This window comes from Salvelinus fontinalis, chromosome 21, assembly GCF_029448725.1.
Source record: "Salvelinus fontinalis isolate EN_2023a chromosome 21, ASM2944872v1, whole genome shotgun sequence".
NCBI lineage: Eukaryota > Metazoa > Chordata > Actinopteri > Salmoniformes > Salmonidae > Salvelinus > Salvelinus fontinalis.
The window spans coordinates 15,714,262-15,740,480 of NC_074685.1; the positions used below are offsets into that span (position 1 = coordinate 15,714,262).

General features: G+C 43.4%; 1 protein-coding gene across 2 annotated transcripts; it reads left to right on the forward strand.

The window, feature by feature from the left end:
• The first annotated feature begins 166 nt into the window (after positions 1–166).
• Positions 167–20,354, forward strand: LOC129818323 (TNF receptor-associated factor 2-like). 2 transcript variants are annotated; one of them, XM_055874092.1, is made up of 12 exons: positions 167–415; positions 2,141–2,351; positions 2,570–2,648; positions 2,972–3,070; positions 3,302–3,463; positions 3,617–3,691; positions 3,894–3,968; positions 4,139–4,225; positions 4,726–5,202; positions 5,363–5,540; positions 5,772–5,920; positions 16,896–20,354. In XM_055874092.1, the coding sequence occupies exons 2-12, from the start codon at positions 2,164–2,166 to the stop codon at positions 17,112–17,114; spliced, it is 1,788 nt and encodes a 595-aa protein (XP_055730067.1). In that variant the 5' UTR covers positions 167–415; positions 2,141–2,163; the 3' UTR covers positions 17,115–20,354. The 2 variants fall into 2 exon arrangements, with proteins under 2 accessions (XP_055730067.1, XP_055730068.1); XM_055874093.1 differs by lacking the exon at positions 167–415 and adding an exon at positions 472–611.
• The last annotated feature ends 5,865 nt before the right edge of the window (positions 20,355–26,219 follow it).

Genomic DNA, 26,219 nt, shown 5'->3' on the forward strand with positions numbered 1-26,219 from the left:
TATAAACTCACCTATTGGGAGGTATGCTTGGTAAACATGAAAATTATAAAACAAAATTATGCACAACTAACCTATATAGTTTGTCCAAATGCCTATATTTTCATTATTTTAAATGTCATATGAAACCATTAGCAATGGATTATTGTTAGGAAGGCACAACCTTTACATTTGGCCTGTCTCAACCCATGTTAAGGCTGCACATGACGTAACACCCACACTGCAAAGTGTAATGGCGAAATTGAACAATAACAGCCATCGTTTCTCGGTACCATATATATTATGTCGTTAACATTAAAGAAAACAGAATCATTCTTCTGCAGAGTCACATCATGCAACATCTGTAAATTTAACGCGCGCGGGGCTGCGACTAGGAGTATTCTACTGTCTCTGCAAGCGATGACAGTTTAAAACGCGGGTAAGTTTCATGTAATTGCAATACCGTCCATTTTCAATGCCTAACCATTTTCGCAGCAAACTGGTTTGTGCACCTGGTTTTGAAGGGGCGTGGCGGCTGGAATGCAGGGTACCCCACCTCCAGCTAAAGATGCTGATAGCTTAGCAACTACGATAGGGGAAAGCAGACGAGAGCAACACCAATGGATTTACCATTTGTAAGCATCATTCGCAATGTCTGACTATGCACGGAGCATTTTTGTGTGATGACCCGACCATCAACTGTTCTGACACGACTGTAGCGCGAGCTACACCGTGCTATAACTGCTGACTCGAAATGTAAACAAAGGGAGACGGGCCTTTTGCTATTTCTCTCAATGCCTGGTTAGCTGCATTGAAGTTGTCGTTGATAGTGTCAATAACTGTTTTTATTTATGCATGGTGCATGTATTAGTACAAGCAGATCGTAGGTCCATGTGGTCGATCGTGTCTGTTAAACCATAAATGTTTCAAAATATAGAAAAAGATGTACTGAACAAAAATATAAACGCAACATGTAAACTGTTGGTCCCATGTTTCATGAGCTGAAATAAAAATTTCCCGAAATTCTCCTTAAATTAAGCACAAAAATATTATTTCTCTCAAATGTTGTGCAGACATTTGTTTACATCCTTGTTCAGTGAGCATTTATCCTTTGCCAAGATAATCCATCCACCTGACATTGGCATATCAAGCTGATTAAACAGCACAATCATTACACAGGTGCACCTTGTGCTGGGGACAATACAAGGCCACTCTAAAATGTGCAGTTTTGTCACACAACACAATGCCCCAGATGTCACAAGTTTTGAGGAAATGTGCAATTGGCATGCTGACTGTAGGAATGTCCACCAGAGTTGTTGCCAGATAATTTATGTTAATTTCTCTACCGTAAGTGGCCTCCAATGTTGTTTTAGAGAATTTAACAGTACGTCCAACCGTCCTCACAACCTCAGACCATGTGTAGCCATGTGTAACCTGGTTTCTTCATCTGCCGGATTATATGAGACCAGCCATGAAATTGAGGAGTATTTCTGTCTATAATAAAGCCCTTTTGTGGGGAAAAACTAATTATGTTTGGCTGGGCCTGGCTCCTCAGTTTCAAATCCATTACCTTTACAAAAATTAAAAAATTAAACAAATAGAAATAACCATGGTTTTCAAGCGCCCCTGCCCAGTCGTGTGAAATCCATAGATTAGGGCCAAATACATTTATTTCAATTGACTGATTTCCTTATATGAACTGTAATTCAGTAAAATCGTTGAACCTATCGAATGTTGCGTTCATATTTTTGTTCAGTATAATTATTTTCTCTTCTAATACAATGACAAGCTTTTTTGAATGCACAATTATCAGGCTAGATGCCATACCATGCCAATTGTTTATTATGGGCAATGGGCTATAATGCCTAAACAAGAACCTAAACAAGAAATACATACTGGCAAATACATCAGATCTGCCAAATTGTCTATCTCTGACCCGACTGACGTAGTATTGTATTAGTGTCATATACAGGAAAAGCAGTGGCCTACTGTCTGCAGTACCTTTCTCTCAGTCTTAATTAAATAGTATTATAGTTTGGTTTCCAAAAGATATTCAGATGGAGACCTGCGCTCACTGATAATCTAGCTTTACCATGTCATCAACACATCAGAAAAATATATAGTAAACTTTTCAAGTTAATTTGGACTCTGACGTTGTTGCCAGGTCTTAGGCGTACTGAGGGAATCATGGCCACGCAAGAACCATCCCCTCCGTCGTCCATGGAGAGCAACAAACCCGGCTTCCCCAAGCAGATCCTGGCCAACAAGCTGGAAGATAAACACCTGTGTAACTGCTGTCAGAAGCTGCTGCGGAGGCCCTTCCAAGCCCAGTGTGGACACCGCTTCTGTTCCTACTGCTTCAATAGGACTGTCAGGTGGGAGTTCAAAGAGTGTATCTCAACTGTATACACTCATCTGTATTTTCTTCTTTAGCTGTAATGTGTAAGTACTGGTCTGGTAAAACCTAAGGAAGAAACTTTAGACTATTGAAATGCACCCCAGGTTATGATGCCTGATGAATATATTACACATTTGACAATACTGACTGTACTGTTATTTTGCACTGTTTGTTGACATAATATTCCCATTACAGAGATGGACCTCAGAAATGCAATGCTTGTATCAAAGAGGACATTTTTGAAGAGCCCACGTCGATTCTAAAACAAGGCTGTGTAAGTTTCTACAATATGCGTCTTTCATTACAGTGCCACTTTATCCTCTCAAAGAAAAAGTAAGATCAAAATGTACCTTCAAATAATATGCGTCCATGTTATTTCGAGCGTGTTCGCTTATCTCACACACACACACACACACACACACACACACACACACACACACACACACACACACACACACACACACACACACACACACACACACACACACACACACACACACACACCTCTCAATCATAAATTAAGCATTCGGAAACAGTACAGATTCACTGTAAAGTTAAAAGCCTCAGCAAAATGTTTGTTTGCTCTCACTTCTGCAGGCTTTTCCTGACAACGCAGCTCGACGAGAGGTCGAAAACCTCTCTGTTGTCTGCATCAGCGAAGGCTGTACCTGGAAAGGCAATATTAAAGAATATGAGGTTAGTTGAGTGTGGTTTTAGACTGATTATAAACCTTTTCATCATTCAATGATGCATTTAGACGGACGTTTTTGTTGAAAAAAGAAATGGTGCCACAGATGGTTATAAGCAATGCACCTCAATACTCTATTTGCTTTGCTGTGTTCTTGCTTCACGATCAGTTTGACCGAAGATCCTTGTTTAGGCTGTTCTGAACGTATACTAAAGCCAAATGAATCCTGTCTCTTACAGTTGAGCCACGAGGGGAAGTGTGAGTACATGATCATCCCCTGCCCCTCCTGTAAAGAGCAGATCCGCTTCAACGAACAGGAACGCCACAACGAGCGAGAGTGCCCTGAGAGAACTCTCAACTGCAAGTACTGCAAGGAACCATTCCATTTCAAAAACATCAAGGTGAGAAATAATGCATGCTCTGAGAGAGAACTTCCATCCATCGGTTTATTTGTGAAATCTCTCAAATGGCTGGCTTACGATTGTATCAATTTTGCAAGGAACATTAGGGTCAATATTTGTAAGAAGCTATACAAAAACACGTCCTTTATTTAGGCCCACGACGAGATCTGCCCCAAGTACCCCATGATCTGTGAAGGCTGTGCCAAGAAGAAAATACCCAGGGAGAAGGTGAGTTCTTAAAGTTTCAACACACACAATATAGCCAATTATAGCCAAACGTGACTGAATGCGTTTGGAAAATGCATAACGGAAAAGGAAGCTCAATATTGAGAGAAAATAATCCACTCTCTTTTAAGAAGGTTGATGTTTGAAATAGCTGTAGAACTTGTCAAATCATTGTGTATTGTTTTGTCTTTGGCTCTTTCCCTAGTATGTGGATCACATTAAGTTCTGCAGCAAATTCAGAACTCCATGCAGATTCCATGTTGTTGGGTGTGATATGTCAGTAAGTAGCTTTCTTATCTCTTCAGAGCTATGGTTTTAATGAATCCTAATTAAACAAACGAGGTTGTTACTGTGTAATTACTATTTTACCATGTTATTTCTTAAATAATACATGGTAATAATGCAGTGCTACTGTTAGAACAGCTGTCCTCACCACCTATCTCTGTACAGGTGGAGAAGGAGAGGATCCATGACCACGAGAGGGCCTGCGCCTACGAGCACCTCAACTTGCTGCTGCACTACATTATGGGCATGAAGGTGAGGATGAGTATGGATGTAGTGGAGCGGAAATGCCCATTACACACACTAAAGCAGTGGTATTCAAAGTCGGGGTCGTAGGGGAACTGCAATGGGGTCGCCCCAAAAATTATTATAAAAGTACAAGATATTATATGGGACTATATAAAAAAGTTGTTGAGAAAGATAATGAAATACAATTGTATTTAGTAGATATATTTATTGGTTTCCTTTTGTTTTGTTAACAGATGAAAACGTAATGAATTGAAGGTTATGTGCTGATGTAAAAATCGAAATGTACCAATTTTATGGTTGTGTAATTAGATTTGGGGTGGGGTCGCGAGAAATTAATGCGAAAAAAATGGGGTCCCCAGAAATTCTGGTGGAAAAAATGGGGTCCCTGCTGAAAAAGTTTGAATAACTAAAAGATGGTTGTTTGCATTATCATCATCATTATCATTAGCAGACTTGCCTCTGTGTTTACTTTACCCACCTTATTTTCTTCCTCTCCATCCATGAAGGTGAGCATGGAGGGCCTGCAGCCGCAAGGCCTGGAGCTGGCTGGAAACAAGCTCCTGGAGCTCCACCATTCCCTCAGGGAGCTGGAAGCACGCGTCTCCCAGCTCAGCACTACCTCCACCGGGCCTCCCGTGCAGGGGGCCACCAACTCTTCTTCCTCCCCGGGCCTCTCCGGGCCTCCCGCCCTAGCTCTTCCCCTGGCTCCACCTCCCGCCCTGGCCCCCACTCTGACTGTGTCCACCTCCTTCACCCCCCTGCCCAGCTCGGTGGGGGCGGCCCTGGAGCTGCAGCTCCACAGTGAGAAGACCAAGGTGGCGGAGCTGGGACGCAGGTGCACCGACCTGGAGGTGAAGGCGGGGATGTTTGAGAATGTGGTTTGCGTGTTGAACCGAGAGGTGGAGCGCTTTGCCACAACCATGGAGGCCAGTAACAGACAGCACCGCCTAGACCAGGATAAGATCGAGGCCCTGAGCAACAAGGTAGGAAGGCCCTGAAGCAGAAATTAAATTCAGTCATTTAATTTATATAGCCCTTTCCCAACATTTTAATTCAATGGCATGACTTACTGGGGTATAAAGCTGGAGGTTCTGAGGTTATTGAATTCATAGAAGCTAACACATATTGGTGTGTGTGTCTCAGGTGCGGCAGCTGGAGAGGACGGTGGGGCTGAAGGACCTTACGGTAGCAGAGATGGAAGGCAGGCTGAGGGAGATATCGGCCACCACATTCGACGGCGTCTTCATCTGGAGGATCTCTGACTTTACCAAGAAGAGACAGGATGCCATCGCTGGCCGAGCCCCTGCCATGTTCTCACCAGGTAAACCTAAACTATTGCAGTCCGTGTTAAGACTGAGACCAAAGGGGCTTCGAGACCGAGTCAAGACCGAAACCAGAACAACCATATCGAGACTATATTATATCATAGTAGTGCAAGTCAATATGACTGTGTCAATATGATTTTGTTTCCATAATAATATTTAAATCACAGTTTTTCAGCCTTCTACACCAGTAAATATGGCAATAAAATATGTCTGTTTTTCCCCAACAGCGTTCTACACCAGTAAATACGGCTATAAGATGTGTCTGCGGATCTACCTGAACGGGGACGGGACAGGGCGTGGCAGCCACCTGTCTCTGTTCTTTGTGGTGATGAGGGGACTGAGTGATGCTCTGCTCAAATGGCCCTTCAACCAGAAGGTAAGGACCAGGGGACACATTTAGAAAAGGCATAGAATATGCGTTAGAAGGTCATACATTTTACATGCTGTATATTGAAATCCACACGAATCCTGTAATTTATACAGTACCAGTCAAACGTTTGGACACACACACTCATTCAAGGGCTTTTCTTTTCTTTTTATTATTTTCTACATTGTAGAATAATAGTGATGACATCTCATCCCAAACCATCTCAATTGGGTTGAGGTTGGGTGATTGTGGAGGCCAGGTCATCTGATACAGCACTCCATCACTTTCCTTCTTGGTCAAATAGCTCTTACACAGCCTGGAGGCTTGTTGGGTCATTGCCCTGTTGAAAAACAAATGATACGCCCACTAAGCGCAAACCAGATGGGATGGCGTATCGCTGAAGAATGCTGTGGTAGCCATGCTGTTTAAGTGTGCCTTGAATTCTAAATAAATCACAGACAGTGTCACCAGCAAAGCACAACCACACTATCACACCTCCTCCTCCATGCTTCACGGTGGGAACCACACATACGGAGATCATCCATTCACCTACTCTGTTTCTCACAAAGACACGGTGGTTGGAACCAAAAATCTCAAATTTGGACTCATCAGACCAAAGGACAGATTTCCACCGGTCTAATGTCCATTGCATGTGTTTCTTGGCCCAAGCAAGTCTCTTCTTCTTATTGGTGTCCTTAAGTAGTGGTTTCTTTGCAGCAATTCGACCATGAAGGCCTGACTCACTCAGTGGCCTCTGAACAGTTGATGTTGAGATGTGTCTGTTACTTGAACTCTGTGAAGCATTTATTTGGGCTTACATTTTTGAGGCTGGTAACGCTAATGAACTTATCCTCTTTAGCAGAGGTAAAGGACCAAAGGACAGATTTCCACCGGTCTAATGTCCATTGCTTGTGTTTCTTGGCCCAAACAAGTCTCTTCTTATTGGTGTCCTTTAGTAGTGGTTTCTTTGCAGCAATTTGACCATGAAGGCCTGATTAACGCAGTCTCCTCTGAACAGTTGATGTTGAGATGTGTCTGTGAAGCATTTATTTGGGCTGCAATTTCTAATGAACTTATCCTTTGCAGCAGAGGTAACTCTGTCTTCCTTTCCTGTGGCGGTCCTCATGAGAGCCAGTTTCATCATAGCGCTTGATGGTTTTTGCAACTGCACTTGAAGAATTGCAGTTGCAAAAACTGATTGACTCAAACGCATTAAGAAGGAAAGAAATTCCACAAATTGACTTTTAATAAGGCACACCTGTTAATTGAAATGCGTTCCATGTGACTACCTCATTAAGCTGGTTGAGAGAATACCAAGAGTGTGCAAAGCTGTCAAGGCAAAGAAAGGGTGGCTACTTTGAAGAAACACAAATATAAAATATATTTTGATTTGTATAACACTTTTTTGGTTACTGCATGATTCCATATGTGTTATTTCATAGTTTTTATGTCTTCAATATTATTCTACAATTTAGAAAATAGCAAAAATAAGGAAAAACCCTTGAAAGAGTAGGTGTGTCAAAACTTTTGACTGGTACTGTATATCTTCAAATTGATGTGAAAATGTGCAACACAATTTTGATTTTGCATGACACGTGTGATGTATAAATCAGACATGCTTTTGTGGGATTCTCTCTCTCTCTCTCTCGTTGTCCTGGCAGGAAACTCCAAAACATGTCTGTAATGGAGATTATAAATATCTAATTCTATGATTTACTATTACATTTCCCATATCAGACATTGGGGTGTCTTGTAATTACTCTTTTTATCTTTAAATAATCATTAATCAACAAAGAGGTGAAAAGAGGGCGACACGGTCAAGTGTTTTCTCATCTTATGTCAGACAGAGTTGTTGAGGTAGAGTCAGAATGGCAGCTGGCAGGTTTGTGAAGTCATCTGGTTTGCACTCATGAGGTCTATCCCTCACACTTTCTGTATCTCTCTCTGTATCTCTCTCACTTCAATTTATTTTGCTTTATTGGCATGACGTAACAATGTACATATTGCCAAAACTTACTTTGGAGATTTACAGTATTAACATAATTAAAATAATAATAACCAATATTGACAACAGTAACACCAATATTCAAGGGTCAAAATAACCATACATTGAGCAATAACAATACAATAAGCATAGAGGACAGGTTGGTTGTTCTGTCAGACACTGTCCCTCATCTTATGGCAGGCAGCAATGTACGTAGTGCGCTGCCAACCCACAGCTGTCTACGTCCTCCCCCAACAGGATGGGTAGCCTATTCTCATCAGTGTAAAGGTTGTCAATGTCGGTCTCCTCCTCAGACGAGGAGGAGCATGGATCGGACCAAGATGCAGAGTAGGAGGTATTCATGATTTAATGGCAAACCAACAAAACACTACAAATTAACAAAACAACAAACGTGACTAACCTGCAACAGTCCTGTGTGGCCCAAACGCTGACACAAGAACAAACACCCACAAAACACCAGTGAAACCCTGGCTGCCTTAGTATGACTCTCAATCAGAGACAAACGATACACACCTGTCTCTAATTGAGAATCATACCAGGCCGAACACAAAACCCCACATAGAAATAGAAAACATAGACTAACCCACCCAACTCACGCCCTGACCAACTAAAACAAATACATAACAAAGGAAAACAGGTCAGGAACGTGACAATCAGAGAGGACTTTGAAATCTTGAATAAGGGTTTCAACTCTGGGGAAATGACACTCTTGTTTTATATTTTTTACATTTTGTCAGAAAATGCAGCTCTGTCTCCGGTTCTGCTGTGGTGCAGTGGTTGCACAGCCTTTCCTCTACAGGGAGCCAGGTTTTCCTGTGTTTACCCTTCTTAATGGCAAGGCTGTGCTCACTGAGCCTGTACTTTGTCAAGGTTTTTCTAAGGTTTTGATCAGTAACAATTGTCAAATAGTTAGCCACAGTGATTTAAGACCAGATAGAACTGCATATTGCTTTGTGCTTGTGTTTCCCAATAGGTAATATAGTTTTGTTTTGATTGTGTTGTAATTTTGTTTATTCTGATTGATTGGATGTTCTGGTCCTGAGGCTTCAGTGTGTTAGTAGAACAGGTTTGTGAATTCAGCCCCAGGACCAGCTGGATGAGCGGACTATTGTCTTTGCCCAGCTCTTGGCATTGCAGGGCTTGGTAATGATATGAGAGGGGGTCACTGTATTTTAAATGTTTCCAAAACGTAATTGCTCTATTTTATAATTTTTTTAATTATTAGTGGATATTGGCCTAATTCTGGCCTGCATGCATTGTTTGTAGTTTTCCTCTGGACACGTAGGAGGGTTTTACAGAACTCTGCATGCAGGGTTTCAATTGGGTGTTTGTCCCATTGGGTGAAATCTTGTTTTACAAGTGGACCCCACACCTCGCTGCCATAAAGTGCAATTGGTTCAATGACACATTCAATTAGTTTTAGCCAAATTCTTATAGGTATTTCAATTTGAATTCGTTTTTTAATGGCGTAGAATGCCCTGCGTGCTTTCTCTATCAGTTCATTCACTGCCTCATTAAGGTGTCCAGTTTAGATAATTTTTCAACCTACTGTAACGATTGTCGTCGGGAGAAGGAGAAGAGGACCAAGGTGCAGCGTGGCAAGTGTCCATATTAACTTTTAATAAATACTAACACTTGAACAAAAAACAACAAAGCGACAACCGAACAGTTCTGCAAGGTGCACTACACTAAACAGAAAAACCCTACCCACAAACACAGGTGGGAAACAGGCTACCTAAGTATGGTTCTCAATCAGAGACAACGATTGACAGCTGCCTCTGATTGGGAACCATACCAGGCCAAACACATAGAAATACAAAACATAGAACAAAACATAGAATGCCCACCCAAACTCACGCCCTGACCAAACCAAAATAGAGACATAAACAAGGAACTAAGGTCAGGGCGTGACACCTACGTAATTGTAGTGTGTGCAGTACTCTATATATTTTGTATCAATTGAGAACTCACTCTCTCTCTCTGCATGCTGGGAATTGTATGAGTGTTGTGTAGAGTTAGAAATCCTGTTTTTTCTTTTACGTTTCCTTTTATTGGTGGTATCTTTTTTTCCTATGCATGATTAAGGTTATCATTATTTTTATTTAGTTGTTGTGGTAGAATTAAGTATATTGTTTGTCGTGTCGATAATTACTCTGGCTTTGGCGGGGATGGCGACCCATTTGGGGACGCCGTCGCTGTCACTTCGGCACGGCTTTAGGTGTGTTACTGAAGCTACTGTCACTGTGGAGGAGTTGTTGGTCGCCGTAGGAGAGAAGGCATGCTATGAGAATGTTGCTTATGCGTCACGGATGAATAAAGCGATGTTGTTTTTTCTTAAAGAAGAGCGTCTTGTTGATCGTATGGTTGAGCATGGCGTACGTCTTAATTAAAGGTATGTTTATTCTAGTTACGCCGCTTTTTTTCCTCTGTCAACAAGGGTAACGATTTCGAATATACCGCCGTTTATTCCCATTGAGATATTCCCATAAGCGATATGCTTGCCAGAAAAGGGAGAAGGGGCGCATGTGGTCCTCGTAACGCCTGGGCCCACTGATGTAGGGAGAAGTGGGTCGACAGTGGTTGAGCAGCCACAAGCACCTGTTGAGGAACAAGTTGTCCATGTTGAGGGCACGGAGTTGCAACTTGTACCAGAGGAGAATGCTATGCAGCAGAAAAATAAGGTGGTGTCAGTGCAGCAAGGTTAGACAGGTTGCATGTATCCGAGCTAGAGGTCGACCGATTATGATTTTTCAACGCCGATACCGATTATTGGAGGACCAAAAAAAGCCGATACTGTAACGAACTTCGTTGGGAGAAAGAGAGGACCAATGCGCAGCCTGGTAAGTGTTCATGATGAATATTTAATGGAACAAACCTGAACACTGAAATACAAAACAATAAAGTGAACGAACTAAAACCGAAACAGTTCCGTGTGAAACACACAGACACGGAAGACAACCACCCACAAAACACAATGGAAAACAGGCTCCCTAATTATGGTTCCCAATCAGAGACAACGACTAACATCTGCCTCTGATTGAGAACCATATCAGGCCAAACGAAAAACCCAACATAGAAAAACAAACATAGATAACCCACCCAACTCACGCCCTGACCATACTAAAACAAAGAAATAATAAAAGAACTAAGGTCAGAACGTGACAGTACCCCCACCAAGGTGCGGACTCCAGCCGCAAAACCTGAACCTATAGGGAAGGGTCTGGGTGGGCATCTGTCCGCGTAGGCGGCTCTGGCGCGGGACGTGGACCCCACTCCACCATAGTCTTAGTCCGCTTCAGTAGCGTCTTTAGAGCAGCGACCCTCGCCGCCGATCTTGGACTGGGAACCCTAATAAAGAGCCCCACTGGACTAAGGAGCGCCTCGGGACTAAGGGGCAGCTCCGGACTGAGGGGCAGCTCCGGACTGAAGGGCAGCTCCGGACTGAGGGGCAGCTCCGGACTGAGGGGCAGCTCCGGACTGAGGGGCAGCGCCGTACTGAAGGGCAGCTCCGGACTGAAGGGCAGCTCCGGACTGAAGGGCAGCTCCGGACTGAAGGGCAGCTCCGGGCTGGCGTGCGGCTCTGGCGGCTCCGGACTGGCGTGCGGCTCTGGCGGCTCCGGACTGGCGGGCGGCTCCGGACTGGCGGGCGGCTCTGGCGGCTCCGGACTGGCGGGCGGCTCCGGGCAGACGTGCGGCTCTGGCGGCTCGGGACAGACGGGAGACTCAAGCGGCGCTGGACAGACGGACGGCTCAGGCGGCGCTGGACAGACGGACGGCTCAGGCTGCGCTGGACAGGAGGGAGACTCAGGCCTGCCGAGGCACACTGTAGACCTGGTGCGTGGTGCCGGAACTGGTGGTACCGGGCTGGGGACACGCACCACTAGGCGAGTGCGGGGAGCAGGAACAGGGCATACTGGACCCTGGAGGCGCACTGTAGGCCTGGTGCGTGGTGCCGGAACTGGTGGTACTGGGCTGGGAACACGCACCTCAGGGCGAGTGCGGGGTGCTGGAACTGGAGGCCTGGTACGTGGTGCCGGCACCGAAGGGTTGGTGCGTGGGGCTGCCACAGGAGAGCTGTTGCGTGGGGCTGTCACAGGAGGGCTGTTGCGTGGAGAAGGCACCGTGGAGGCGCACTACAGGTCTCGAGCACCGAGCCTGCCCAACCCTACCTGGCTGAATGCTCCCCGTAGCCAGGCCAGTGCGGTGAGGTGGAATAGCCCGCACTGGGCTGTGCTGGCGAACCGGGGACACCATGCGTAGGGCTGGTGCCATGTACCCCGGCCCGAGGAGACGCACTAGAGACCAGATGCGTTGAGCCGGCTTCATGGCACCTGGCTCGATGCCCACTCTAGCCCGGCCGATACGAGGCGCTGCTATGTACCGCACCGGGCTATGCCTGCTCTCCGGGGACACCGTGCGCCTCACTGCATAACATGGTGCCTGCCCGGTCCCTCTCTCTCCACGGTAAGCATGGGGAGCTGGCTCAGGTCTGCTACCTGACTTAACCACACTCCCTGTGTGCACCCCCCCAAGACATTTTTGGGGCTGCCTCTCTGGCTTCCAGCCGCGCTTACGTGCAGCCTCCTCATACCGCCGCCTCTCCGCTTTCGCTGCCTCCAGCTCAGCCTTGGGGCGGCGATACTCTCCAGCCTGTGCCCAGGGTCCCTTGCCGTCCAGAATCTCCTCCCAGGTCCAGTTCTCCAGGTATCGCTGCCTCTCGTCACCACGCTGCTTGGTCCTTTCTTGGTGGGTGGTTCTGTAATGATCTTCGTTGGGAGAAAGAGAGGAGGACCAATGCGCAGCCTGGTAAGGGTTCATGATGAATATTTAATGGAACAAACCTGAACACTGAAATACAAAACAATAAAGTGAACAAACTAAAACCGAAACAGTTCCGTGTGAAACACACAGATACGGAAGACAACCACCCACAAAACACAATAGAAACAGGCTCCCTAAATATGGTTCCCAATCAGAGACAACGACTAACACCTGCCTCTGATTGAGAACCATATCAGGCCAAACGAAAAACCCAACATAGAAAAACAAACATAGATAACCAACCCAACTCACGCCCTGACCATACTAAAACAAAGAAATAATAAAAGAACTAAGGTCAGAACGTGACAGATACCGATTAATCGGCCGATTTTTATATATATATATTTGTAATAATGACAATTACAACAATACTGAATGAACAATGCACACTTTTATTTTAACTTAATATAATACATCAATAAAATCTATTTAGTCTCAAATAAATAATGAAACATGTTCAATTTGGTTTAAATAATGCAAAAACAAAGTGTTGGAGAAGAAAGTAAAAGTGCAATATGTGCCATGTAAAAAAGCTAACGTTTAAGTTCCTTGCTCAGAACATGAGAACATATGAAAGCTGGTGGTTCCTTTTAACATGAGTCTTCAATATTCCCATGTAAGAAGTTTTTGGTTGTAGTTATTATAGGACTATTTCTCTCTATACTATTTGTATTTCATATACCTTTGACTATTGGATGTTCTAATAGGTACTTTAGTATTGCCAGCTTAATCTCGGCAGTTGATAGGCTTGAAGTCATAAACAGCTTGAAGCATTGCGAAGAGCTGCTGGCAAACGCAGTAAAATTCAGGCAAATAATTTCGCAACGAGCCAGGCGGCCCAAACTGTTGCATATACCCTGACTCTGCGTGCAATGAACACAAGAGAAGTGACACAATTTCCCTAGTTTAATATTGCCTGCTAACATGAATTTCTTTTAACTAAATATGCCGGTTAAAAAAAATATACTTCTGTGTATTGATTTTAAGAAAGGCATTGATGTTCATGGTTAGGTACATTCATGCAACGATTGTGTGTCACGGTTGTGTGGAGAGACGGACCAAGGCGCAGCGTGATTAAAGTTCCACATATTTATTTACGCGAAACTTCCAAACAAAAAGAAACAAACAACGAACCGTGACATCAGAGGTGCCACATGCACTAACTCAAAACAAGATCCCACAAAACACAGTGGGGAAATGGCTGCCTAAATATGATCCCCAATGTCAGAGACAACGATAAACAGCTGCCTCTGATTGGGAACCATACCAGGCCAACATAGAAATTAAACAACCTAGATTGCCCACCCTAGTCACACCCCGATCTAACCAAAATAGAGAATAAAAATCCTCTCTATGGCCAGGGCGTGACAGAAGGTGACCACGGATGACAGTGAAATGCGCCAACATGCCGTGGATTTCTACTCTGCCCTCTATAAGGCGGAGGATTGTGATTCTCTGAGTACTGATCAGTTGTTACAAGGTCTTCCTCAATTGGGCCCTGAGCAGAGAGTTGCTTTGGATTCTGACATTACTCTGCAAGAGCTGTCCACAGCAGTTATGCAGCTCTCATCAGGCCGAGCCCCTGGCATCGATGGTTACCATCTGAGTTCTATAAGCACTTTTGGGGGTCTATTGGGGAGGATTTTTATGAAGTGGTGTGTGAATCTTTTTCTGAGGGTTCTCTTCCTGTATCTTGTCAACGTGCTGTGCTTTCATTGTTGCCAAAAAAGGGGGATTTGGCTCTTATAAAAAATTGGCGACCTGTTGCGTTGCTGTGTGCGGAATATAAAATTGTATCTAAATGTCTCTTAAACAGGTTGAAAGAATATCTGGGGCTGTTGGTCCACAAGGACCAGTCTTACTGTGTACCTGATCACTCTATTGTTGATAATTTGTTTCTAATAAGAGATGTTTTAGACATTTGTAAACTGTCTGATGTAAATGTGGGTTTACTTTCTTTGGATCAGGAGAAGGCCTTTGATCGTGTGGACCACCAGTGCTTGTTTAAAACAATGAAAGCCTTTGGGTTTGGGGATGTGTTTTTGTCTTGGATGAGTTTACTGTATGCTGTGGCCTCATGTATGATGAAGGTGGGGGTGGTTTGAGCTGCCCCATCCCTGTCCAAAGGGGTATCAGGCAGTGATGCCCAATTTCGGGACAGTTATATTGTCTGGCAATTGAACCAATGCTTTGTTTTTTAAGAGCAAGGCTTACTGGTTTCTCTGTGCCAGGAGTAATGAAGGGTTCCATGATAGCACTATCTGCGTATGCAGATGATGTGACAGTTTTTATTACAGGGGATGAGGATGTTAAGGTTCTCTCAAACGCTTTAAAGGTGTATGAGAGGGCCTCCTCAGCTAGAGTCATTTGGGAAAAGAGTGAATCGCTGTGGGCAGGTCAGCTTCAGATAGGGTCCACTCCACGGTTACATGGGGGGCTTCAGTGGGGAAGAGATGGGATGAAGACTAGGGTTTTTTCAAAGGCTCCGATGTATTTCAGAAAAAGAACTGGGAGGGTGTAGTGGAGAAAGTGTGTGCCAGACTGTCAAGGTGAAAGTGGGTGCTACCCCAGCTGTCTTATAGGGGAAGGGTACTGGTAGCCAATAATCTTGCTGCCTCTACACTGTGGCACAGACTAATGATTTTACACACACTGGGGGGTCTGATACAAGAGCTTCAGAAGACCCTTAACAATTAATTTTGGTCTGGACAACATTGGATTAAAGCTGCAGCCCTGTACCTGCCACTGCATGAGGGTTGGCAAGGTCTGGTGGACATTTCTTCCAGGATCATGGCTTTTCGGCTTCAAGCAGCCCAGAGACTGTTGTACAGTGACGGTTATAGCTGGGTTGACACAGCCTACACTGATGAGGACAGTGGGCTGTTTGGGCTTAGACAAGCACCTTTTCCTCTTAAAGTTAGAGGGTGTTGATTAGTCTGGACTGACTCCATTTTATGATTCTGTTATGCAGGCTTGGAGAGTTTTTGTCAAGTCCTGTAAGGCCGGGACGCCACCAGGGATGTGGCTTTTTGAAGAGCCTCTTTTTTATAACACTGCCATCCAGTCCAGTGCTCTGGTTTCAGCCAGCCTACGTTCATGCCTGTTAGGTGTGTGGTGTACTAAGCTGGGTCATCTGATGAGGAGCAGGAGCAGATCGTTGGAGGAGCTGGGAGAAAGAGCAGGGATCCGATCATCTCGCCTACTGAGGAAGGTCGTCGCTGAGGTCTGTGACTCCTTGCCAGTGCTTCATCTGCAGTATGTGACTGACACTTCCAATTCTGATCGGTGGAAGGAGGGTCTGGATGATGTGTTCCCTGTACTGATTGTAAGTTCTGCGGCGGGGGATTTCGAGGAGGACGTGCGGATGCTGCTTTCTTTCGATACCCCGGAGCGGGGGGAGTTTAAGGCGGTGGTAAAGAAGGCCATGTATAAAATCTGTGTAAAAGTGTCCTTAGCCTCTTCCCTGGAAGGGGTAAAATCGATGAGGTGGGCGGGTGTGTTTGGTCCAGGTGCCTCCCCAAAAGGCTGTTGGAGGTCTTTATATAAACTGCCTATTGAAAGAGGACAGCTGACCTCCAATGGAGGATAATACATGGAGCCATAGCTACCAACATGCATCTGGTACACCTGGATCCGACAGTTGAGGAAGGGTGTCCATTTTGTGCTGAGTCTGAACCTCTGGCACATTTTGTTTTTACAATGTCCCAGGTTGGTCGGGATGATTGACCTGATCACTAATTGGTTCTCAGCTCTGGGAGAGGTTTTCTCTTCCCAACTGTTTATATTTGGGCTAAAGTACAGGTTTAGTCAAAGGAGTGTAGTTACTTTGCTTAATTTTGTGTTAGGGGCAGCCAAATTAGCAATATGGAAGACCCGAAAGAACAGTATTCGGGGACAGGGGTCTGTGGATGTGGTGGGAATGCTGGAGGGAATGTTGGCAGCGAGACAGAGTTGAGTTTGCCTATTACAAACTGGTTAACAATATTGAACTGTTTGAGTATATGGGGTATTCAGAGGCTGTTATGTTTAGTTACTGTGGAGGAGAATTTGGTGTTGTTTTTAATTGATGTGTAACTATGGTTTTGTATGAGTGTATATAGTGTTGTGGGCTCCCAGACCCAATAAAGATTATTTCAAACTCAAACTCTCTCTCACCAGGTGACTCTGATGCTGCTGGACCAGAGTAACAGGGAGCACATCATCGATGCCTTCCGGCCCGACATCACTTCTTCCTCCTTCCAGAGGCCTGTAAGTGAGATGAACATTGCCAGCGGCTGCCCGCTCTTCTGCCCGCTCTCCAAGCTCGACGCCAAGAACTCCTACATCCGCGACGACACCATTTTCATTAAGGCCATCGTGGATCTCACAGGCCTCTAGGATGCACCCTTTGAAGTGGAAGTGCAAGACAACTGAGTAGCACTGTGGCCATTCAGGCTTAATTTTGGCTGCTTTTGAGCGCCATTTCGGCTCCATTTTGGTTCCGTTCGGGCCTATTTCAGTCCCCTTGCTACCGTGTGCTGCATGTGGCTCCAGTTTGCCCAGCTCAGGAGGCCCTTGCACTGTTGTAGCTCTACCATCTCTTAATGCCACAATACTGGTTCCTCATGGTGCTTGAACCCCAGTTGGTGTGGTGTGTAGCTTTATTATTTGTATCCATGGAAATAACTCCAGAATATAGTCTCAATATTTAGTAGGACAGAACCTGTGGTATTTAAATGGGGATATGTGGCAATTGAATTGATTTGGAGGGCATCTTTTTCTCTTTGTTTTTCATAAGACTTCATTAGGTCTCAGAGAGAGTGAATTGTAGCCATTAGAGAATGGTAAAAAGAGGGATATGAACCTTTTCCTTGTCAGTGTAGAAAACTGCCCCACTGCTTATCGCAGAAGTAGAGCTTATTGTGGCAGGGTATTCACTTTTTCTCTTGTTTCCGATCTCAACCCGAGTAATTTTGATTGTGGATATCGTGAGCTTCTCAATGCCATTGTTGAGTATATTTGCATAGACAAACGTGGAGTTATGTTATGAATAAGAATATGGGCATTTGTTTGCCTTTTTGCGCAAATTGCATGCCGGCTATCTTTTATTGGCCTTGGTGTTGAAGTGCTCTCTCTTTTCATTGAGCTGCTGAAGGGGTCCTTCCTTGTTCGTTATTACACTTGTTAGTGAGTTAAACCATCTGTGATGGTGGACATTGCCTGCATGTCTTGGATCCAGGCATATACTTTTACATATACTTGTTGGTGTTGCGTTTCTTGTTTCTCTTTAGGGGTTGAGGCTTATGGGATTGGTGGTTCGGTACATCTGTGGAAGATACAGTGGCGTTATCAGGGTGTTATAAGGCAGCTTGCCAATCAAAGCCTGAGGCGTACGACAAGTGTATTTCTATCACTGGTAAATACATCAAGCTGGAAGAGCTTTCCCCTCCAGGATATGCTCATTACAGTAGCTCATATATCAACACATAGTACTGTGACCCACCACAGATGTTAATACAGGTTCCATGAACTGAAGGAATGGTGTGTTCCTTGTTTTCTGTTCATATTACAGTGTCGTACATTTGTATGTAGTTTTGCTGCTATGTCAGATATGTTGGTGATGTAAAACAAATGTGTTGCGATCGATGCGAAATTTAGCACAGACAGTTGAAGGTGTAAAGTGGAAGGATAAAGAGAGATGTAGCCACGAAGTGAAAACAAGTGAATGTGAGGGTATACTTTGCCATTGGACCATAGTGGTTGATCATCGTTAATTGATGTTTGATGTAACTCTAGATAAATCCCATTAACCTGTGGGTGACAGTGAAACCTCTTAGCCTAGGTGGTGTTATTATGATTCATGAAGCCCCACAAATGACGCTGAACCAAAATGCTAAATCTGAGGAAATCCTTTAGATCTGAAATATATCTGTATGTTGTATGCTTGTCCATCAGGGGGTGCTGTTTTACTTGGTATGCCTGTGTGCGTCCCCAATAGTCTTCCCCCTCTGGACTTGTGTCAGGGTTTTCACCTGCCTGTTTTGAAACCAGTCTTGACCTGTTTTGAAACCTCTCTGTGCATGGGAGGGTTCAATTCATATTCAGTATCGCAGTTCGTGGTTGGCTTACCTCGTAGACCAATGGCGAATGCATTTATTTGCATTTGTTTGGAGGAGTATAAATAAAGATGCTAGAGTTATTATTATGTCATATCTCGCACAGCTTCTGTTCAACACAAGCAGATGCCTATATATATATATATTCATAAGAATTTATAAATATAATATCATCATGTTGAACAATTCAATATATTGATGTTACTATACGCATATTGTTATTAATAAATATAGTATAGTTGAATATATTATTAATGATATAAATAATACCTACTTTTTGTTTGTCGAGATGGTTTAAGACAGGTCTGCAAAAACCCTTAAATGTAACCCAAATACATCAAAAGCTGTGCTACATAATACCAACCATGGCACCCCATTCTCCTGGGTTAACTGAGGGTTAAAAACCAAAATATGAAGTGGTTGTGTTTACATTCCCCAAAATGACCCTTTAAAGGTTCCCCCAGTAATTATGTGTCATATAACTGTGCTTCTCAACCTTTTCTGTACCACTGGGACCGGGAAACGATGGTCCCTCTTGTACCAAGAACCGTCAAGTTGCTATGGTCCTTCCTCCTCGAAGGACTCCTTAGGCCTATATCAAAACAGCACTTGAGATCTGGCTACATTATTGTCAGCTAACTATCTGATGGAACAGTCAGCAGCATCCCTGGGACTGGTGCAGGTCCACGGACCAGAGGTTGAGGACCACTGATTTTTTTTCTTCTGAGAAAGGGTGCGTTGGTTGTTATTATAGGTAGTATTTGCGCTCTGAACATCATATTTGTGCTGTCAGTGAATATGGTGTTTGGTCTTTTGATGGTTATAGACAGGGTTTGGTTCTGCAGGAGTTGATTCTGACTATGTTCATTATAGGGCGAATCCCTCCTGCAGAGGTAGCTTTTTAGCATCAAACTGGAGAAGTTGTTCAGTCAGTTTACAGCCCTCAACAAAAAGGAATTCATATATAATCTTTCCTTTCCATAAATACGTATTCTTGTGTTATGCCAGAATGTTATATTACCTCCAAATTATTGCAAAGCTGTGTTATATGTTGTACTTGTATTCTATGCTAAAAAATGGTGCCAAATATGCTTAGAGAAAAAATAGTTATTATGTACATATGAAGGTTTATGGTTTGTATTTTTGTTTCATTCCAATGTAATGCATGGGTCACTTTTGGAACCACCTAGACCGATGGAGTACTTTCAGCAAAATATCTCCTTGTAATCCAATAATATACCTTTCTTTAGGTCTCTGAATGTAAAGCTTTTAATGCAGTGGTCCTTTACTTTTTCTGGGAGAGAAAAACAGTTCTGTTTTAACAGTTTATGCAGTTGAATTTAATGAACTTTAATTGTGCACTTTGTATTATTTAAATGTCAAACAGGGTACTACTTTGTTCTGTGATTTGTATATTGTGAAGTCAGAGCTATATACATTCTGATGTGTTGATCATTTATGTTCTCTATACGCTATAAAGGCTGTTACAGGACATGCAGTATGCAATAAATTTGTCATTGAATTCCTGGGTTTTGTTTGTCTCATACCAAATCTCTATTTGTGTCCCAAATGGCACCCTATTCCCTATATTATGCACTACTTTTGACCAGGACCCATGGAATATGGTGGACATTTGGGACACTACCTCTGACTTCCATCTCTTTCCTGCTGGCTAGAGGGAGTCATTGGTTGTACTGTTCCTGTATTCACCCAGAAGAGGGTGCTGCTCACCCTTGTTTTACACTGGTTACCATCAGTACAGTTACCATGTATGATCTTCAAACAGGGATTATTCCATTCCTTTTAATGAGATTTGGCCATCTGCCAGAGATAAAGATCTAATACAGATTCTGGTTTCTGAGAATCTCGGATTTACTCTCTGAGTCAAATACCCCCTTGACCGTATTCTGCGCCTTTTAAGGAGGGACGAGTCATAGGCAAAGCAACTGAACCATGGACAGATTTATGTAACAGGCTCTTTATCGAGAAGAATAAAACAGACATGAATCATTGGAATATAGCAAATGGAAATGATACATTATTCTATGTGGAGTAGATTTTATAGTGTGATTTGGCTCCTTGAATAGTTTCTATGTGTCTTTCAAAGGCATGATTGAGCCCTAGACTGATACCCACAATCCTTCTGTCAAGGATTCCATACTTTTATGTTTTGTGTGTACAAGAAATAGCCAAGGACCCACGTTTCATCAATCTACTGGCAAGTCTGCTTGGCAAACTTGTACTTTTGTCATGCTACAATACAAAAAATTCAACTGCACAATTGCAGTCAAACAAATTATTTCCCTGACAGTGTTGGGACAATGAATAAAAACCCAATGACCCAAATTTCACCAATGCACCTTGTGCTTAAAGTCACAATACAATATCCACCTCACACAAATTCCAGTGAAACAAATTCCTTCCCAGACAGTCTTAGAGCGTCAGGACTCTAACTGGAAGTTTCACTCTAATATATCCCAGAGAGGGGTATTCTAGTATAGTAGTGGTTGGGTGAGTCATGATTCATGATGGGACAGTGGAACTGAATTGGCAGTACCAAGGCTTTCCTACAGGAAGTGGTGGGAAGGGAAGAGGACTTGCCCACACAGCCGTTGAGGCTCCTGTAGCTAGGGCTGCCAACCCTGCCCATTGGGCCTGAACTGGAAGCCCCTGGAGGATGGAGAAATCAGCCTTTGAATCCCAGGGAGCAGTAAAGTTATTACATGTCTAATTGAAATGAATGATTTAGTGTTAAAACTGCAAGGGATTTTTACAATCTCCCAGAAATGAGTTTGTTCTGACTTGGCAACCAACTTGGCTGCAGTTGTCACTAGCGGGATATGCTAGAAAGTATGACTGTCTATTAAGCACAAATGTGGTGTTCATGGTCTTGTTGATTAATTAATTCTAACAATATTCAATAGTGCCATTTCAGTACATTATAGCATGGTCTTTCTGTTTGGCCTGAACCGAAACCCCTGGATAGGAGGAGAGTCCTCTGACATGGTGTTGATTGGTAGGATTACACAGACCTAATACAGTGTTGCCAGTCTGCCCTCCAAAAAGAGATTAGAGGTTGCTGATGATAATTGATTAACTCTGGAAGAGATGTGGATGGACAGGACAATTAACTCTGACCTGGCATCTGTCTGTAGTGGTCTTAAAGCACCAACCAGTTAGTGAAATGTCAGTTAGACATACACAATGTGGCTCTATACTAACGATAATAAGCAGATCTAGTTTCCCTACTCTGGTCAGAGGGCATTCTACCAGCATATACACCCTCGGTGGGCAGAGGCCATATGCCATTATGCCATGATATCATTCAGGTTTATGTCTGTGTGTGAGTGTCAGAGGAGGCTGGTGTGAGGAGCTATAGGAGGATGGGCTCATTGTAATGACTGGAATGGAATTAATGGAACGGAGTCAAACATGTGGTTTCCAAATGTTTGATATGTTTGATACCGTTCCATTTATTCCATTCCAGCCAATACAATGAGCCCATCCTCCTATTGCTCATCCCACCAGCCTCCTCTGGTGTTTGTGTATGTGTGTGCTTGCACACGTTTTTTACGTGCGTGTGTGTGAGCGTGTGGGTGTGATTGTGTGTGTGTGAGAGCCATTATGACGTGATTTCATTTGGGTCCTTGCTTACACTCACAATGTGGTGTTTTTAGTAACAGGCTACCAGTGAGTCACTTCCTCTGTGCAGCCTGGAACCTCTTCATCACATGCTAGTGGAACATTATACTGGTCCAGTATGGCTGGGGAATGGAGCTTTCATTTCCATAGACATGTAACTGGAGATGATTCTCCTTGTGCATTGTGGTGGCTATTGTTTGTGAAATTGTTTCATTCCATTAGTTATTGTCCATATTCAGATTTATACATATTCATCTTTCGATTAACATCCGGCCAAAACAATATACTGAAACTTACCATAAGTCACCAACCCTGTCTTCCTGCCATAGGAAATTAACCTGGGTTATATCAAGGTGCGTTCAGATATCTTGAGGAGACCTAACGTTGCAATGCTGCAGTTGCCAGCCAATAGCTTTTACTATTTGTTTGTAGGCAAACATGAAAGGAGTTAGTCTGACCATCTGTCATGTACACTTTTATATGACAGCGTTTTATTAGAGACCATGAGAAGAAGCTGGGGTGCTTCATCATACTTGGCTGGAATCAGAAGGATACATCTTCGTGCTGTTTGGATAGAGGATTGGAATGGTGGAACCTTTTCAGCTAGTTGTGCCTGTTATAAATATCATGGGAAAAGTGTGTGTGTGTATGTGTGTATATGTGTGTGTGTTTGGAAAGGCAAATGAATAAGTGTGGAATTGATGTGTCTGGTTTAAATCTTTGATGTGAACCATGCATTGTAAAGTTCAAATAAGTTCATAATGCCTGCAGTAACTCTTCAAGACTATCTTCCTCTTCAAAAGTGACATTTCAAATCAGACACGAAGACAGGAAGGTGAGGGAGAGGGAGAGAGAGAGAGAGAAAGAGAAAGAGAGCGAGAGAGAGAGCGAGAAAACAGCGAAAGAGAGTTCACCCACATAGAGTACACACAATAAGAGACTGTATTGAAGAGGCAACAACTACACCACTAATGGGGTAATGACACTAACATGTAATCACACTGAAGACAGTTGCTTCAGTTTTCGGTTTTCGGTTTAAAAGAGGTATTTGTTTCAGTCTCAGACTTTGGTTTTGGGTTTAGGAAAGCTACCTAGTTGTTTTAGAGGACCAGTCTTTTAAGAGAGGGAGACGAATGGGAAATTGGGGAAAATACATTGGCTATCAAAATACTGTAGATCTAGAGGCTACTACCTTTGATCAGGCAAGTTTGAATGGCTGTGTTCACTGGGGACCACATGGAAGAAAACATACTGAAACAGGGAGGGACTACCGGATTTTTCCAATTAGAAACACACATTTTTTATTTCTGTTGCAAAACATTTTAAAAATGTTCCATTGCATACCCTAATGAACAAGACCATGGTGACGGCTTGTTGGGTTTCCCTCTCTGTTCACTCAAGATAAACTAACTTGATCCACAGCTTTCAGGAGCCAAGTCTTTGAATGACACGTTGCATAGGGAAAACTCTTTCAAAGCCAAATTTTTCATGAAATCTATATGGAAACGGTTAGCGGATAAATCAAAACGAGGGATATCTGTAAAGTTTGCCATATGTCATCGTAGTGAGGCAGTAGGGAAATGGAAAAACGGAGCGTATGCAAGTCCCCAGTTTGATAATGATCCCTAAAGACTGCCGTACCTACAGTACCAGTCAAAAGTTTGGACACACCTACTTTTTCTTTATTTGTACTGATTTCTACATTGTAGAATAATAGGGAAGATATCGAAACTATGAAATAACACATATGGAATCATGTAGTAACCCCCAAAAATATATTTTATGTTTTAGATTCTTCAAAATAGCCACCCTTTGCCTTGATGACAGCTTTGCACACTCTAAAATGTATTTTGATTTGTTTAACACTTTTTTGGTTACTACATGATTCCATATGTTTTATTTCATAGTTTTGATGTCTTCACTATTATTCTACAATGTAGAAAATAGTACAAATAAAGAAAAACCCTAGAATGAGTAGGTGTGTCCAAACTTTTGACTGGTACTGTATATGGTTCCACAATGCAGGGGCTGGGTGGGAAACCCCAGTTTTCACCCTGCATACTAGGCCTACAGGCCGTCCTCAAATGAGTGAGTTGACCACTGGGGTAATAGGCCCTGACACACTCCCCCATCTCCCCTGAAATAAACACACGGCTACCCACAGGAGCCACTTTTACAAGCCCCCATCCCAAACTGAGGGTCAATCACTCATATGAGAGAATCCTGGATCGACACGTCACAGCGATAAAGCATGAGTGCCCCACTGGGATAATAGGGTACTTCAGGTTCAGGCACCATATGTAGTATACTGAGGTGAGGAGGGCTATAGACGGTACATTGCTGATCTATTTCCCAGCATTTCTAAATTGGTTTCACTGTATATTAATCATACGTGGCTATATTCCATGTCAATGTAGGGGATTATTTGAGAAATAGTCACTGTTTCTGCCTGAATTTTCAATAAAAGTTTTTTTCTCTTTGATTCATAGCTATGGTTTTTGTTGGTGCCTGAATTTCCCCACTCAGCAGTGACTTCAATAATTCAATTATTATAGTGCTTCTGAGGTCACAGTATACAGCTCATTGATACAATGACCCTAAATTGCTTACTCCATAAGGGCCCGTGCTCTGATGCTCATTTGAAAATGTGAAAAGATGAGGTGGTATGACCTTCACAGAGATTGTGTTGCAGTGCTGTTTTGCCAAACAACAGTGGAAAAATAGCAGTCACTTAGTTGGCATCAATACTTGAGTACAGTCCATCCATAGAATCAATATCGTGCCATTTCTGGAATTAAAAGCAACAATTCTGGAGAGTACTGAAGCTGTCTCCCTCTGGGCACAGACGTCAATTCTATATTGGTCCCACGTCATTTCAGACGTGGACCACTGACTCATGAATCTTTTATGAGAAGATAAGGAATTACTCTTATTGACTGAGGGATATAATGACTAAGTTACACTGTGGCTGATTTGATAGAGATTGCCCTCTTAAGAGAGTTTTCCGATCCTGATTCAAAATATTTCACTCTCGAGGTACTCAAACCAATAAATACAACACACTGAGTGGAAATCTGCATTGTTGAGGATCTATGTCTATCCAACTGTCGTAGGCTTGAGCTATTAGCTTCCCCCAGTGTGCTTTAACACAGTTGGGTGCGATAGGTGAATAACATAGCAAAGAAACACGTCTTCAGTAGATGGAACATTTCTGAAATACTGACATAATAGTACTCCACTTGTCTCTGTTTTCCCCTGTTGCCGAGGAAAGGCTGTGGAAATTGGTTATGGGGGTGAAAGTGGTGGAGGGGAGAGTTTGTTTTCCCCTGTTGCTGAGTAAAGTCTGTGGAAATTGGTTATGGGGTGAAAGTGATGGTGGGGGGGATGCGAGGGTTGTCTTACAAACACCACCGGTTTGGCCCTGGTGGTGACATGGCTGGGGATGACAGCCAACAGTCATTTCGGGGATCCTTTTGAATTAGAGCTTGTGGGTAGAAAGCCCTCAGTGTCTGTGTATTCATTTTTGACTTCCACATAATTCTGTTTTCCTATGAGAGCTTCTCAATCCAGATATACTGATATGGTCCTCCAATAAAGATCAGGCTCCAGTAATGAAGAAGTGTCCAGCAGAAAAGAGGGAGAAGGGTGTGGTTTATATACTGTAACTGCAAACCTGTAGAAAGGGACTTGATCAAGCTATGTTGAAGGCTATAGGAGGGCCTGTTGCTCTATGTCAGGGTTGTCA

What these genes read in the sequence shown, in the direction of transcription:
- LOC129818323 (XM_055874092.1), top strand. Translation starts at nt 2,164, where the DNA reads ATGGCCACGCAAGAACCATCCCCTCCGTCGTCCATGGAGAGCAACAAA. An exon ending in TGCTTCAATAGGACTGTCAG is followed by an intron (nt 2,352 to 2,569) that starts GTGGGAGTTCAA and finishes TTCCCATTACAG; the next exon opens with AGATGGACCTCAGAAATGCA. An exon ending in TCCATTTCAAAAACATCAAG is followed by an intron (nt 3,464 to 3,616) that starts GTGAGAAATAAT and finishes TCCTTTATTTAG; the next exon opens with GCCCACGACGAGATCTGCCC.